This window comes from Mytilus californianus, unplaced genomic scaffold (genome assembly GCF_021869535.1).
Source record: "Mytilus californianus isolate M0D057914Y unplaced genomic scaffold, xbMytCali1.0.p SCAF_3, whole genome shotgun sequence".
In the NCBI taxonomy this organism is placed as follows: domain Eukaryota; kingdom Metazoa; phylum Mollusca; class Bivalvia; order Mytilida; family Mytilidae; genus Mytilus; species Mytilus californianus.
In genome coordinates this window covers 117,280,682-117,296,440 of record NW_026262679.1, presented here as the reverse complement: position 1 = coordinate 117,296,440, position 15,759 = coordinate 117,280,682, and the positions used below count along the sequence as shown (strand labels likewise).

At 32.4% G+C, this 15,759-nt stretch overlaps 2 protein-coding genes across 5 annotated transcripts in view; both read left to right on the top strand.

Moving 5' to 3' along the window:
• The window catches only part of LOC127735930 (uncharacterized), a 502,702-nt gene that overhangs the window by 221,154 nt on the left and 265,789 nt on the right, over nt 1-15,759 (top strand). The gene's annotated exons all lie outside the window — the stretch shown is intronic.
• LOC127735934 (probable 28S ribosomal protein S26, mitochondrial) lies at nt 163-7,774 on the top strand. Its single transcript, XM_052246379.1, has 4 exons — nt 163-454; nt 4,585-4,713; nt 5,211-5,334; nt 7,579-7,774. The coding sequence occupies exons 1-4, from the start codon at nt 225-227 to the stop codon at nt 7,729-7,731; spliced, it is 636 nt and encodes a 211-aa protein (XP_052102339.1). The 5' UTR covers nt 163-224; the 3' UTR covers nt 7,732-7,774.

Sequence of the window (15,759 nt, the reverse complement as noted above, 5' to 3'; positions counted from 1 at the left end):
TTCACATGTTTAACTGAAATATAGACATATAGAAAAGGACATTTATTTAAATTTAGTATAAATATCACCAGAATATCAGGATATAAACAACTGGTCACCTCTTTGCACGGATCGCGAGTTTCTTCAAGACATACACGGGATTGTGCTCTTTAATTTATAATGTTCTTAATGGCGGCCCCCATGGAAATGTGAAATTTTTTTTTCGACCTTTTGAAAAGTTCAAAATGGCAGTTTTAAAGCTTGCCCAGACTCAAATACTTAAGCTGATGACTATAAAACCAACAGCAAGTATTCTACCTTGTTTGAATTCAGTTCGTTATAGAAAACCAAGATGGGTACCGAAAGCGGCTAGCAAAGAGTTTTATGTTAGAGAACCAACGCCCATAGACCCTGTTGAATATGAAGAATTGAAATGGAGATACCAAGAATATAGAAACACTGTTGAAGCAATAAGGTTATTTTTTATTTTCTTTGTTATAAAGACTGTCTTTCATTTGTGGAATAACCCTGATCATGAACATGCATGAAACATTTGCCACTGTACATTAAACTTAAGTAAACATCAATCAATCATCTGTGGAACCCCCCATGAAGGTGGTCTCAGAGTACTGTGTATGCCTTGTGTGCAGGAGGTTGTGGGTGCAATCTGGCATCTCCATGACCTGTTTTATGATAGCTCATCATCACCTTTAGATTAAATTTTTGCTATCGTTTAATAACTGTGGAATGGTGTTGTAGTCAAAATTTGTTTTTGTTTCGCTAGCTTCCACTTTGTTCGTTATCAATTACAGTCAATTGCCTGTAAATGCATAACCTTATTGTATTATAATCCAAAGGGTCTTCATACATGTACATGTACATTGTAGTTAATGTTTTAAAGCCCAGTGGAATATCAGGCTAATGATCGCTCATTTATATAAAACTTGTACAGATGGATACACATGACTGCTGACAGAAGAAAACTTTGATCAAGATAGAAAATTTAGTCAAATACTTTCTAGCAAATGGTAATGAAAATTAAGATTTTATCGACACATAATCATGATAATCTACATCCCCCTTTTTGAATGACAGGACATAATATCACCTCAAGTTTCACCAGTCCAACAATTATTGATCAAATTGAATCCCTTTACAAGTGTTAAAATAAATAAACGAGCATTAAATGCCACTTGATAATCTAAAGAAATTTTGTACTGTAATTCTGAACTCATTTCATAATATACAATCAAATTAATATACATGTATATCCTGTTTACATTCAGAATCGAAAGATGCATATTGCATTGTCTATAACCATGATACATGTTGCTATGGCATTTGAAATTTTAACTCATTAAAACCATTACAGTTATTAACTATTGCCCTCCACAAACATGACAAAACTTTATTGAATGTTCTACAAAACAGGTATGAAACTTTTGCTGATGTTGCAAATCCTAGATAGGGGTTTGTGACTTCTGATTTAAATTGGTAGTGAGAAAAACGACCCAGATTTTTTAAATTCTAAAAAAATGTCCAAAACAGTGACAGAAAAAGACTTTGAACTTAACAGAACAGCTGAATAATGGTCATCCTTGACTATGAGGAGCCCAGCTTGACATTTGAATTGTAACAAATGACAGTTAATTGAAAATATTGGTTATTCTATAATGTAATCAATATATTATACTTAAGAAACCTTCATTTGGGTTTAAATTGATTTTACCCCAGGTTGGCCCTCTACATGTATGCTAAATATTTTACCACAAGGAAAGCCATGTTTTGATGACTTACAGATTTGACCGACTTTATATTCTTACGTCATCTTTTAAAGACATCATTTACAACGATTGACCTCAGGTAACTCATTCAGAAAAAGTATATAACTGGGAGCATGATTGGAAGAGCCCAAACAAATCATGACGTTGCTGCTCAACTGACAACCAATATACCCAGTATTCATATTTTAACATGGTGTGTACTCAACATACTCAAAGAGCTTGAAAAAGGTTTATATTAAAATAAACAATATATCAGTCTATTTGTTATTCCTTACAATGATTTGGATGAATCAAATGATTTCGATCATGGCATGCAGGTTATGTGACTTGTCCTAGTGAAAGTTCCTCCATGGTTAAATTTTCATCCATTGAGGTCCCTGTGCAATACCGACTTAAAAATTGGTATTTGCTGGTTACCCACAAATCACAGTGCATTTAGCAGTAAGGGCAAGACTAGTTGGCTTAGAGTCAGAATAATATGTCTTGGTCTTGGAGGAATGACATGTTTTCTTGCAGACTGTAACCTTGTAACCACACCACATAAAATTTTGACTCTGTGTGTAGGACAATACAAAAAAAATATATATTTATATTAGATTTACATGTGATCATCATTATATTCATGTTATATTTGTATTCGTTTATATGTTACTTAGATATAAGAAGATGTGGTATGAGTGCCAATGAGACAACTCTCCATCCAAGTCAAAATTTATAAAAGTAAACCATTATAGGTCACAGTACGGTCTTCAACACGGAGCCTTGGCTCACACCGAACAGTAAGCTATAAAGGGCCCCAAAAAATTACTAGTGTAAAACCATTCAAACGGGAAAACCAACGTTCTAATCTATATAAAAAACGAGAAACGAGAAACACTTATGAACCACATCAACAAACGACAACTACTGAACATCAGATTCCTGACTTAGGACAGGTGCAAACAAATGCAGCGGGTTTAAACGTTTTAATGGTACCAAACCTTCACCCTTTTTCTGAAACAATAGTGTAACATCACAACATAGAAAGACACACTATAAAATATCAACTGAAATAGCTTAACTCAATCAAAGGACATATTAACACCATTGAACATACACTGAACAAATAAATTTGACCTATGACACAATGTAAATACAAAATAAATAAACTAAGGGAAGAATAATAAAAGTAACATGTTATATCGGTATACTTGTATGGTATTAGCAAACTACATGTAGTATGAGACTTACTAGCAGTAAGGCTTGCCTGCATCATCTTGGTATTGTAGCATTTCATTGTCATCAGGCTAGGGTTTCCTCAACCGTAGCAGAGGGGGCATTAAGTGTTACCCTTTTCTGTCTGTCTGTCCTGTCCCAAAAATTGGTTTCCGTTCTCTAACTTTAGTTTGCCTCAAACAAATGTTATAAAACTTATACACAATGCTTATTACCATAAAACACAGATCATGTTCGAAATTGGGTGTCGTCACTTTTACCGTTCATGAGTTATGGCCCTTTTAAAAATTGCTGAATTTTTCTTTTCCGTTCTCTGACTTTAGTTTGCCTCAACCAAATGTTTATAAAACTTATACACAATGCTTATTACCACAAAACACATATCAAGTTCGAAATTGGGTGGCATCACTTTTACCGTTCATGAGTAATGCCCCTTTATAAACCAAAAAATTGCTGAATTTTTTGTAGCCGTTCTCTAACTTTAGTTTGCCTCTAGTTTGTCTCAACCAAATGTTATGAAACTTATACACAATGCTTATTACTACAAAACACAGATCAAGTTTGAAATTGTGTGGCGTCACTTTTACTGTTCTTAAGTTATGTCTCTTTATAAATTGAAAAATTGCTAAATCTGTCGTATCTGTTCGCTAACTTCAGTTTGCCTCAACCAAAAGTTATGAAACTTATGCTTATAATCACAAAACAGTCTTAACTACGTGAATCCTGTATCTGTATGTGGAAGTTGACTCGTGCATATTTACAAGCGGGGGCATCTGTGGCCCATAGACACATTCTCCATTTATTTTACCCTACAGTGTAATAAATGAACACTAAATCAGAACAAAAATTTCTTGAACTTTTATAAAGATACATGTACTGTAAAATTTGACTTCAGGATTCATCTTAAATCAGTTTATTGGACACTTCCTGTCTAGTTAAAGGACAAAGAATAAAATCAGAGATTTGTGTTACTTTTGAACACTTTCTTTAAAACAATAGTTTTCTCTTCTGTACCATCGTTAAAAGTAAAAGTTGACACGTAAAACAGGCCTAGGTGAGCCGCTAAAATGATTGTGAAGTTCCCAGTTCAAAACAATTATTGTTATCAAATTACTCCTTCATGTGACATGTGACGCCATGGCAAAATATCACACAATTTTATCAGACAATATAATTAACACCTTTCTGAATTAGTCCATTGTTGCTGATTGCTATCAATTGCAATCAGCTAATTATTGATTTCTGACAAAATCTATGCGAGTTCAAGGTGAAATCCGAGTATTGTCTGATCAGGGAAAAGGTCTGGAAAACCTTTAACAAATTAAAAAGATGAACAAAGTAAAACGTTATATTTCTTTCGCCAATCATGATTTTAATCGCCACAATTTAATTTTTTTTGCAAAATGTGAAAATGGCGACCTCCAGCCGAAACCCTGTCTGTCATCACATATTAGGGGTCACACTACTGGGCAATTATGTATCATACTGTGTGGTAGAAATTGCTTTCCCTGACTCCCAAAAGTGATATTTAGTTTCTTGAGTGTTCTTAAAGTTCTTAAAGATTTAGCTAATAACTGCATTGTACATTATTTGTTTACTTTTTTAGAATGCACTTGGCAGCTGAGATTGACAAGAAAGAAGCTGTAGAAATGTCTAAACAAATAGATACAGAAGCAGGATGGGAAAGGATGGTTAAATTGACAGAAGAGTGGAACAAAGAGACAGCTGTTAAAAGGTAGCAGTATTACAATTGGTGATGAATACCACCATGTTATGTGTGTTCAAAGCAATTCATGACAAACTTATTCAGGCTGTTGCAACTTAGAGCTTGACCTACTAACTCTATATTGCTTGACCTACTAACTCTATACTACTTTACATTCTCAAGGTCACTTTTAGGTTGAGCAATCTTCCAAAAAATGTGATGGCATACACTGTAGACCTTGTTCCTGTCTTTCTCACATCAAATTGAAACTTATACACCAGTATTCATTAACTCCTAAGAGATGGACACTCATGATCAGGTGCTCTTGAGTTTACCTGTCTAACTTACACTTATAAAGCTAGACATACTCATTATGGTACTCTTAAAAACACAATCTTTAAGTTTTTATACATGCTGCTACTGACCACTTATGAAAGTAATCTTAAAGCTTGTTGATACAATGCAAAGTTCTGCAGTAGATGATTTTCCTGTGTTTCATTATGTGATTTTTAAATTTTGTTCTGCAGAGAAAAACGTCAGGCTGAAGAAGATTTGATAGAGTTGGAAAAACAACAACAAATAGAAAAGGAAAAAGAAGAAGAAATGATGAGAATGCTGACAGAGGCAGAACAGAGGCTAGAATTTGAAAAGGTTGGATAAAATACTGCATTACTACAATATTAGGTTCACATTCATGGTGAAGAACTAATCAAAGCATTACCCCCTTGTATTAATCACTATGTCTGTATGTCCATCAACACATCTATATCCTACAATAATTCAAGATTGCCTTAACTGACATTCAAATTTTGTTTGGACTGTGTTAATACCTATAAAATTTCTCTAATTTTTTTGTGAATATAGGACATGTATGTTCATTTGTGTTGAAATTCTAGCATAAAAAGGTTTTTCTCAAAATTTAAAATTTTTTAAACAAAGTGCAAGTATTTTAGTATATACGTGTGAGTTCGTGGTCTAGTGGTTAAGACCGATGGCTACAGTGCTGAAGGTCCCGAGTTCGATCCTCACTCGGGGTGCTAAAAATATCAGTACATCAGAAGGGTGATTTTCACCCTCTCACACACATCTCTGGTACCCAGACCGGAGTTTAAACTAGAATGGGTACTATGGGGGCCTCGGTTGGTCAAAGTTGCTCCCGACATTGACATGGAGATCAATCTGCTGATATCTCTTCGGTTTTTCTGTTTCAGCCAAGCAGCCCGGTGGTTCTCGCCGAGTACTTCAGCTTCCTCCACCATAATTACAGATTCTGCCCGGTCTCCTAACACTCCCTGGTGTTGGGGTGGGGATTGTCCTTGTAAATATTGAACATTGTAAATACGTTAGTGACACATCTCCATTAATCCCGATAGGGAGTGTACACGGATTCCACTGTACCCTCCCAGCTCTCGAGGGGTGCTCCGTAAACGGAGGGATTTACGTACATACATACATACATACATACATACATATATCACAATTTTTGTGGTAGAATACTTACTTTTTGTTAAAAAATTTATAGTGTATGGATTTTAACAAAACTTATATTTACAGAGAACACATCCTGAATTAATTGCCGGTGTCATATCTTATAAAAATTGACATCCCATGAAAATGAAATGCGTTGTACACATCAGTCTCTGCATCACACAAAAATGTGCAAACTGGGCCCTTGCTGACATATCAGTTTTTTTAGTTTCCGTTGTATATTCGTTGTGGTCTTATGTATGTTTTACTGCGTCTGTTATTTTCAGTAGGATTTTATTCCCAGTCATATTACAAAAACAACACATGTTATTACATAGAATATATTACCGGTATAATGAGTATTTTTATGAATACATCATCTATAAAAACAGCAAAATCCCAATACTGTTCAAAGAGAAGGTTATTCCATCATACCAACATCATTATTTAAAACTGTTTGTCTATATTGTTTTATATATTTTATGTGAATGTATGTACGCTGTTATTTTATAGAGGGGCATGCTATTTACAAAAGACAACTGGTTGTCATTAGTTATAACAGTTCTTAAGAAGTTTAAAGGTGAAAGTCCTTATTGGTTTATGCAATCTTGAACATTCCATAAATAATCATATTTTTATTCCCATGCTGTAGGCTACAGGGACATTAAGTGTTACCATTGACCCTCAGTCTTTCTGTTCTTCCGTCTGTCCTTCTGTCCGTCCCGTTTTCGTTTCTGCACTCTAACTTAAATTTGCCTGATGCAAATTTTATGAAACTCATACACAATGGTAAGAACCAAAACTTGCAGACAGAGTATGAATTTGGGAAGTGAGTCACTTATTGTTCTAGAGTTATGCCCCTTTTTTACTTGGAAAATTGCAAAGCCTGAGCGGGGGCATTCGTGTCCTCAGAAAATTCTTCTTTCTTTGATTTTTTTAAAAGATTTTAGCTAAAATATTGACTAATTCACACACTGCCCTATTGTGGCCCAAAATATTTTTTTGCCAGTGTACATGGTAACAAAATACATGTACATTTCCTGTGAAATTATTTTTTTGACAGATTTCTGCTTTATATTATTTCTCTCATGCTTAAGTGTAGGCCAAACATATAGATTTATGTGTAGTTTTGCCATTTTTATGAATTAAGTACATGTATTATGTCATTGCAATAACGATCTAGACAAAAAAATACATTTTAACCAAAAGCTCTATTTTATTGAACATTAAATTTTACAGACTTGAACAAAATAATGAAAAAATCTTGATTCTCCGTTATTTGCTTGATTTGGAAGTATTGAAATGAACTGAAGAGAAGTTTGAATCCATCTTAATTTTCTTTTTGTCATGTGATGTGCAATGTTTAATCATACATTATTTATCTTTTACTTAGGGTTTTACTGTATTATTTCTATTTTGTCGTTACAGAAACAGACATTTATAACAATGGAGAATCTCGATGAAGAAATAGAAAAAATATTAGATGTACGAATGGACTATGAATATTCTATAGATCGCAGTGGCAATGTTCTAAAAGGAAATCAAACTGTCAAAGTTAAACCACAAAAATATGTTAAATAATAATGTATATTCATTATAAATGTAAAATAAAGTTTGTACATATTGTTACTCTTTTGTTTAAAGGAAAAATGTGATGATACAAATTGACTGTTTTACATTTATCATAAGCTCTCCTGTCAATTTAGGTATATTCATTTTACTAATGTTTGTTAACATAAAACTTTTACAAAATCTTCTCTGAAACCACTATACAAATGTCAGTCAAACTTGGCTTGGTGATCCATAAAAATAGCACATCAGTGCAAAATGCATGTAACTGTCTAATATTTAGGAAATGGAAAAGAAAGGATACAATGTATTCATCATGACAAAAAATACCTACGTGCACATCTAAAAGCAAAAAACAAAGGAATAACAATAATTGCTGCTGATATGAAGCCTGGTGTGTTATTCACAAAATTGTCATCAATGAATTCTCCAAAATGGACACTACACAAAATTTGTCAAATGATGGTGTGCTGCTGCCAATTGTTGGTCTTTTAACTGTGCACATTCAATAGGCTTTGTCCTTTCAAAATTATATTATACCATTGGAATTTTCTAAAATGTTTTACCCAATTGCATATGAATTGCAGTTTAAATTCATTTCAACAAATTGGTCAACTGATAAATTAATTTTGCTCATTACTTAAGGGAAATGTTGTTAGTTTGAAGCAAATACAGTGAAATCAAAATTATTCTTACCATCCAGTTGGTTGACTGTTGTGAAATTGGAATAATTTTGAATGTCTAGGTTAGTATAAGGAACACTGGTTTAAAAATGTATGACTAAGATATGAAAACCTTTATCATAATGACATTTTATAATTCTAAACATTGTTTTGTTGATCATTAAAGTATTGCTTTGTTTTCCAATCAGTAGTTAATGTGTACTTTTGGATATTTTTTACACACGCCTGCACCATTTTGTTGAGAAAGCGAGAAATACCTTATTGATCCTACATTCTGACAGTGGAGTCGACATTTATGTTCAGTCTGTGGTTAAAGATTTTTCAAACAACAATACACAGTGTAGAGACTATTCTGTACGCTATCCGGAAGTCGCGATTTTCGAAGCGAGAACTTTTTGGATCATATTTTAAATTTGATGGATATTATAATAACTGAATTAAACGGTAAGTTGATCATCTGTACATTGCTTAATGATTAATTCAGCTGACATCGATATTCTCAAATGGTTTAGAATTAAATTCAGCACATTCATTATTCGTATCTTTGCCTTAATCAAGAGATTTTCAAGTGCATCACTAAGGAAAATCAGTCGGTGAACCTAAAAACAATCTTTTTACCCTCTTAGTGTACGAATTAACGTAAAAACCAGACGTAATTAACTAAATGAAGTATATTTCAAGTTGTGGTAAAAGTTTCAACCAGATCTTTGATGCCAGAAATAAGAAAATTACACTTGTTTGAATTTCTCACTGTACGATCAGTCTCGCTTGTATATTTTGAAACTGTATGATCAGTCTTTATTTCACTGTATTCTAGTGGTGATTTCAAAGTTATTTACGATACATTAGAAGGTGGCATTTTTCTAAATAAAACAAATATATTTCAATAAATCTACATCCTGAAAACTTATGAAACATGTTTTAGCTCGATGGGGTGTACTCGACTTACTACATTAAGTATAAGGATGTTTAAATGTTGCTAAAATAAGAGGAAGGTTTGTTGTATATATAAGTTTCAGAAATGTCCTCCGTTATACTTAAAATTGTACAAACACACAGATTTAATTGTTATATAAAAATGCATGTATTTACACACATTCGAGGCCGTACTGTAGCTTATAATTGATCACAGTTCCTTCACTTTGTTTTGGATGTAGAGCTGTCTCTTTGACACTCAATTGTACACCACTTTGTAAAGCGGGGGTTTATAGTGATAATGAAGTCCGTCTTTCCGTTTGACCGGTACAATATGTTTCGTCGGTTTTGTAAGTACTGTTCCAATTCTAAACACAATATGTTCGGTTGTTAACATTAGTGTTCCACATTTAACGTCAGCTTTAAAGAATATAACACATTGTGTTCAGTCTTTTAACGCATATGTTCAAGACCAGTGTTCTAAATTGAACACTTTAGTGTTCTAATATTGTAATGGGGAGTGAAAAAATATTTCATCGCTTCAGACTCAAACAGACGATGAATAAGAGTGATTCGTATTATAATTTGACGATAAAATGTATTTTAGCTGTATCAACATAAGCAAATTATCAGTTTGGTAAAAAAAAACTTAAAGCATGTTACAAGAGCGTATTTATAAGCGTGCAAATGATTGATTTTTAATATACATCTTTTTTCTAAACGACTTAAGTTCTTTTGGGTATATTTTTTAACCAATTAAATACGTAAATGCTCATGAAAGCGTTGCTATTGTAAAAGCGTTCTGGTGTCGAACACGATTCGTTCAAATTTACCATTTTCCCCGAACGCCATGTGTTCCAAACATGACCGCGTACATAACAGCGCGTGACTTATTAATGTACCGGAAGTTTGCTTTTTGATCGCAATTGAAGAAGTTTCACTGAAGAAAATTAACAACAAAACATGATACGAATAAAGTCCCTAGTGTGGACAGTGTGTTGCTTGCCAATTTTTTTAGTACCCCTTCCAAATGTATTCCTTCATGTTTTATGCCTCAAATAGCAAGTAGGGGGATGAAATTACACTGTAAAAAAATTTGGGTCATGAATTGTAAAGTAAAGTAGTGATTTGGTCCAGCCGAAAAAGGTTAAAAATTAGCACTTCGGAAGCTGTCAAAAGATTTCAAGACCCCCTTAAAATAGAATTGTCCATATTTTGAGTTAGAGCCGATGAAGTTTTCTATAATTTTGATATAATTTGTCCCAAAAGTAGTACAACACACTGTAAAAATATTATTGAGAAAGCGCAGGTGGGATTTTTTTTATTTTCATTTATTGTCTAAAAGAAATGCACTACGAAATAACTGTGTACTCGGACCTGTATATCTATATTTATAACAAATTACGAACTTAAAATTTATTCTTTTAGTATTTAATCAACAAATTTCTACTTTGACAGGACACACTGAAGTATAAATAGAAATAGAACATTTTGTTTGAACACATAACTGTGCTGTTATGTCATAATTCGATTAAAAAAGCAGGACTGCCAGGAGGTTTTTTGAGAGAATACATTTAAATGATCATGTTTTTTTTTAATTTTTAACCAATGTAAATTTATACGTAAATCCCATATCCTATTAAGTTTTTGTCCCAATATCCCATATCCCTATAATGTTTACCCCTAATATCCAAATAATTTTTTTTTATAAATATCCCGTATCCCTAAAACTATTTTGAAATATCCCAAAAAATCATTAATTCATTCCAAAACCCATTTTTGTAAACAACATTCGTAAATACATGTTGTGCGTTGTAGTATGGATGTCAAGGATGTGGACTTTTTCACAGAGAAAAGTTAATCATTCAGAATTATCCAGGGACCTTTAAATTTTAATCTACATGTCTCTGGAATAACCAATATATAACTAAGCGTTTGTAACAAATAAAATGTTACTGTAGAGATAAGCGTGAGCCACCAAATGTGAGCTCATCAAAGGCACGTAGCTAAGAGAATCACCCAATGTGAACTCACAGATGACACGTCGTTTTAATAAAAATGCTAAGAAGCAAAAAATCCAATTTTACAATAAAAAAAGAACGGAATGAATATAATATGCAGCAAAGAGCTGCACATGCAAAAAAGCATGTATAGTTAATCTATTAAAACGCAAATTATCAAATCAGGAATATATCCTGTTGGCAAAAGGCTTGAAATTTATCAATTCATCAAGCAAAAATGTCTATACTAAAAGACTACAGTGAATTTGATAGACAACTGCGATGTCGATATATGTTCAGTCATGAAGAAAAAAATTTGTAAGGGTTCCGCGGAACCCAGTGTCTCGCCTACTTTTGCTGTTAATCGCAGGCTCAACAAATATGAGGAAAAAAATTAATAAAAATATTCCTCTCGATACTATCTTTTGATAGTAAGAAGCTTCTGTCCAAGTTTGGTAAAAATCCAGGATAGTTTATGAATCTAATAAATGTTTTAAAAACTTTAACTGCAGACTGTATGTAATGTTAACTGGAAGAAAAACTAAGTCCATTTATAAGTAAAATACAGAAAAACAGGTACAAAATTTTAACAAAATTTCCTTCAAGATACCAGCTTTTGATCATAAACACGCGTCTGTCCAAGTTTGGTACAAATCCAGGATAGTTTAAGAAAGTTATTAAAATTTTAAAAACTTTAACCACAGAGTGAATGTTATATTTCCTGGCAGAAAAACTAAGTCCATTTATAAGTAAAATACGGAAAAAATTGATTTTTTTTTTTACTAAATTAACTTCTGGATACCATCTTATGATCATAACAAGCTTCTGTCCAAGTTTGGCAGAAATCCAGGATAGTTTAAGAAAGTTATTAAAATTTCAAAAACTTTAACCACAGAGTGAATATTTGTGGACGCCGCCGACGACGGAATGTAGGATCGCTATGTCTCGCTTTTCGACAAAAGTCGAAGGCTCGACAAAAATGACCTTCATCCATTTCATAGCAATACAGGATATAAACCTGCTTCTACGTGCCATACGTCGGAAAATTATATCAATTTAACAAAGCTTGAATTATCTTTTCTAATAAATAAAAAAAAAAACAATCTTACTAAGGGCGAAAGAATAGCAAGTACGCAATTTGAAAAATGATGAAACAATAGTAATAAAAAAGGCAGATAACAATTCAAATTGTGTTATTTTAGACAGGCTAGACTACATAGCAGAAGTCACAAGACAACTAAATACTCAACATTACTGCCAATTAGATTCATTTAAAGGGACATTGGTTGTCAAATTCATGTTCATCGATTTGACTCAAATTCTCATATTTGATTTATAGCATACTAAAACATATATCCAAGTTATAGAAAGTATAAAATAAACAATTTAAAAGGCATGGGCTCGATAATATGTTTCATCGTTTCTTGTGTATTTTAGTCTAGACGCCATCTAATTAACTATCGAGTTGACCTCCGAAGACTGCCGACGGTCATATAAGCGATTTATAAACATAAATGTAGATATAAATAGATAGCAAACTCAGGCAATAGGATTTTTCTAGGTCTGTTTAATTTCATATTATAGGTTAAAAATATAGGGACGATGGATTCATAATATTTGATGGAACATCAGATGAAATTGCAGATTCTTTTCGTTTAGCAAATAAATATAACCCCTTATTGAAGTCCACCTATGAAATCTCAAACGACAAAATGTCATTCTTAGATGTTCATGTAATTAAAGGTCAAAGATTTACAACACATGGCATTCTTGACCTTGAAATACATTTTAAAGAAACAAATTCTTATCTCTATATGCATAGAAATAGCTGTCACTCACAGCATGTATTCCGAGGATTTATTAAAGGTGAAGCAATGCGGCAAATTAGAAACACAAATGACCATAACAATTTTATAAACAATCTAACTTGTTTCAAAGTGAAATTATTAGATAGGGGTTATGATAACGTCGAAATAGATGATAGTATTACTGATGCTTTATCAATTGACCGTACTGAATTATTACAGCAAAATAAATCGAATGAAAAAGAAAATATTCCGTTAGTTTTGATAACTAAATATAACCCAAATATATATATATACGTAAAATAAAGAAACGGTCATTTATTACAGTTTGACGAAGATTGTGTATAAATATTCAATGCTGCACCAATAGTTGTGTATAGCAAACATAAACATGTAAAAGTGTTGGAGATATGCTTAGTAGATCAAAGTTGAAGACTTTAACATAATATTGACAGTTGGACCCCTGATGATGGCAGATCTGTCATAATAACTAGACCTATTGATGAAGAATTAAAATATAAATATATCAATATATACATGAATAATTTTCATATTTGATTATATGAAAATAATGCATCTAAAGTGACCATCCCAAGCCAGAGCCTCTAATCCCAAGCTTTAACTGCCGAAACACTAAAATAGTGATCAATAGTATGTGTTGGGTCCTATCATGCAATTTGGGATGCGTGGTTGCATGGGTGTTTTATAATAACAAAACTCAATGAAAATCAACAAAGCACTTAAATAACTTTTTCTAGTAAAGGAGTAGGGGCATTAAGGCCTGGTTTTGGCCCAAGAAAATAAAATTTTTGACAACTATTTCAAATTGGCACATAATGTTTAAAAATGCATAGAGTGAAGAAATATAAATGAAAAACATAAGATTGGTTATATGATGACGTCACAGTTACGTCATAATATGTACCGTTTTCATGAAAAAGATGAAAAATGCAGAATTTGTGCAATTTTCCATCGTTATTTCCATTACGGAAACATCGTGCGCAGCCAAGAAACAACAAAATAATTTAAGAGAAGCTTTATTATAACTATTGAAATAATCTCACCAAATATAAAGTTGTTACTTGGGTGCGCACATACTTTGCCAATCTTAAATATACTTAGAATTTGATGAAAAACAAGAAAATTCACGAAATTTTATAAAATATACAAATTTGATCAAATTTCGTCATGGTTTGTTGCCATGGTAGCTCGTTTAATGTGAAATTTGTTTTTATTTTCTTAAAACCTTGTACCTTAGTCTAGTTAGGACAAATTTAAGGATATGTATGATAACTTTTAAATTTGCAGTAATATTTGGGCCAAATAAGGGGCTTATTGCCCCTACTCCTTTTTTTTGGCAATTTTATCAAGTGAGATGTAAATATTTCTGTACTTAACTTTTAATTTTCACATTTTTTTTCATTTTTCATTTTCAAAATTCAATATCCCTAAAAATGCACCAATATCCCATATCCCATTTATTTTTAGGACAAATATCCCATATCCCTAAAATTAAAATGGCAAATATCCCGTATCCCAATATACCCTATACAAGCCTCCCAATTGAAAACAGGTAATTCGGCAGGACCGGACGAAATTTTAAACGGATTTATCGAAAAATACCTTTCTCGTGCTTGGTAAATCATTTCTTAAATAGTTTAACCTTATTTTAAAAACGGGTAAATATTCAAACGCATTGAAAAAATCTTTCCTGATAGCTCTTTATAAATCAGGAGATCGAAATGTCTTCCAGAAATATTTAATGCAATTTTGAATAACAGTTTGAAAAAATAATAGATGGGCAACTATAATTAAAAATCGGTTCAGAGAAAGAAATCGAACATCTGATATCATATTTGCTTTTAAATCTTTAATTATTAAATACATACATAAAGGAAAAAAAGGTTTTGTTGACCTCTGTGAAGCTTTTGTATCGTTGTGGAGAAAAAAAGCCTATACGGTATGGGTTTTTTGAACTTTTTTCTCGTTGTTGAAGGCCAAACGGTTGCCTATACTTGCTTATATCCACCGGTTATTTGAATTTTGTTGAATAGTTGACAATCGTATGTAACATCTTATTATCCATTATTCCTATATTTTGTACAAACTACTGAAAATCGGGTGTTGGAAAATATGTTTTAAATGTTATAACAGAGCACTCTAAGAGAAACGAATCTTCTATCAAATATAAAAACAAATTTTCAGAATATTTAAGTTTTTCAAGAGGGGTAAAACAAGGGGATTCATTGCTACATTATTTAATATTTCTATAAATGATGTAATTAAAGAATAAGATGATAAAAATTACAGAATAATTAAAACAATTAAAATGTTAATGTAATAATTGACAACTAAATTTAATTATAATTAAAACTAAAACTAAGACTTTAGTTTTATGTCGTATTGTTGTGTATTCCATATTGGCTAGAGGTAAACGGGGAGGGTTGAGATCTCACAAAACATGATTAACCCCGACGCATTTGTGCGCCTGTCCCAAGTCAGGAACCTCTAGTTTGTGTTAGTGGTTTTAAATTTTGGTTCATTTATATGGTTCGAAGTTAAGTGTGGAGTCCATTTCACAGAATTAGTATTCATTATTGTTTAGGGGTCAGCTGAAGCCTGCCTCCGGGTGCGGAA

Bases quoted from the DNA above. Each gene is read 5' to 3' on its own strand.
- LOC127735934 (XM_052246379.1), top strand. From the start codon at position 225: ATGGCAGTTTTAAAGCTTGCCCAGACTCAAATACTTAAGCTGATGACT. The intron at 455-4,584 runs GTTATTTTTTAT...TTACTTTTTTAG, and splicing joins AACACTGTTGAAGCAATAAG to AATGCACTTGGCAGCTGAGA. The intron at 4,714-5,210 runs GTAGCAGTATTA...TTTGTTCTGCAG, and splicing joins AAAGAGACAGCTGTTAAAAG to AGAAAAACGTCAGGCTGAAG.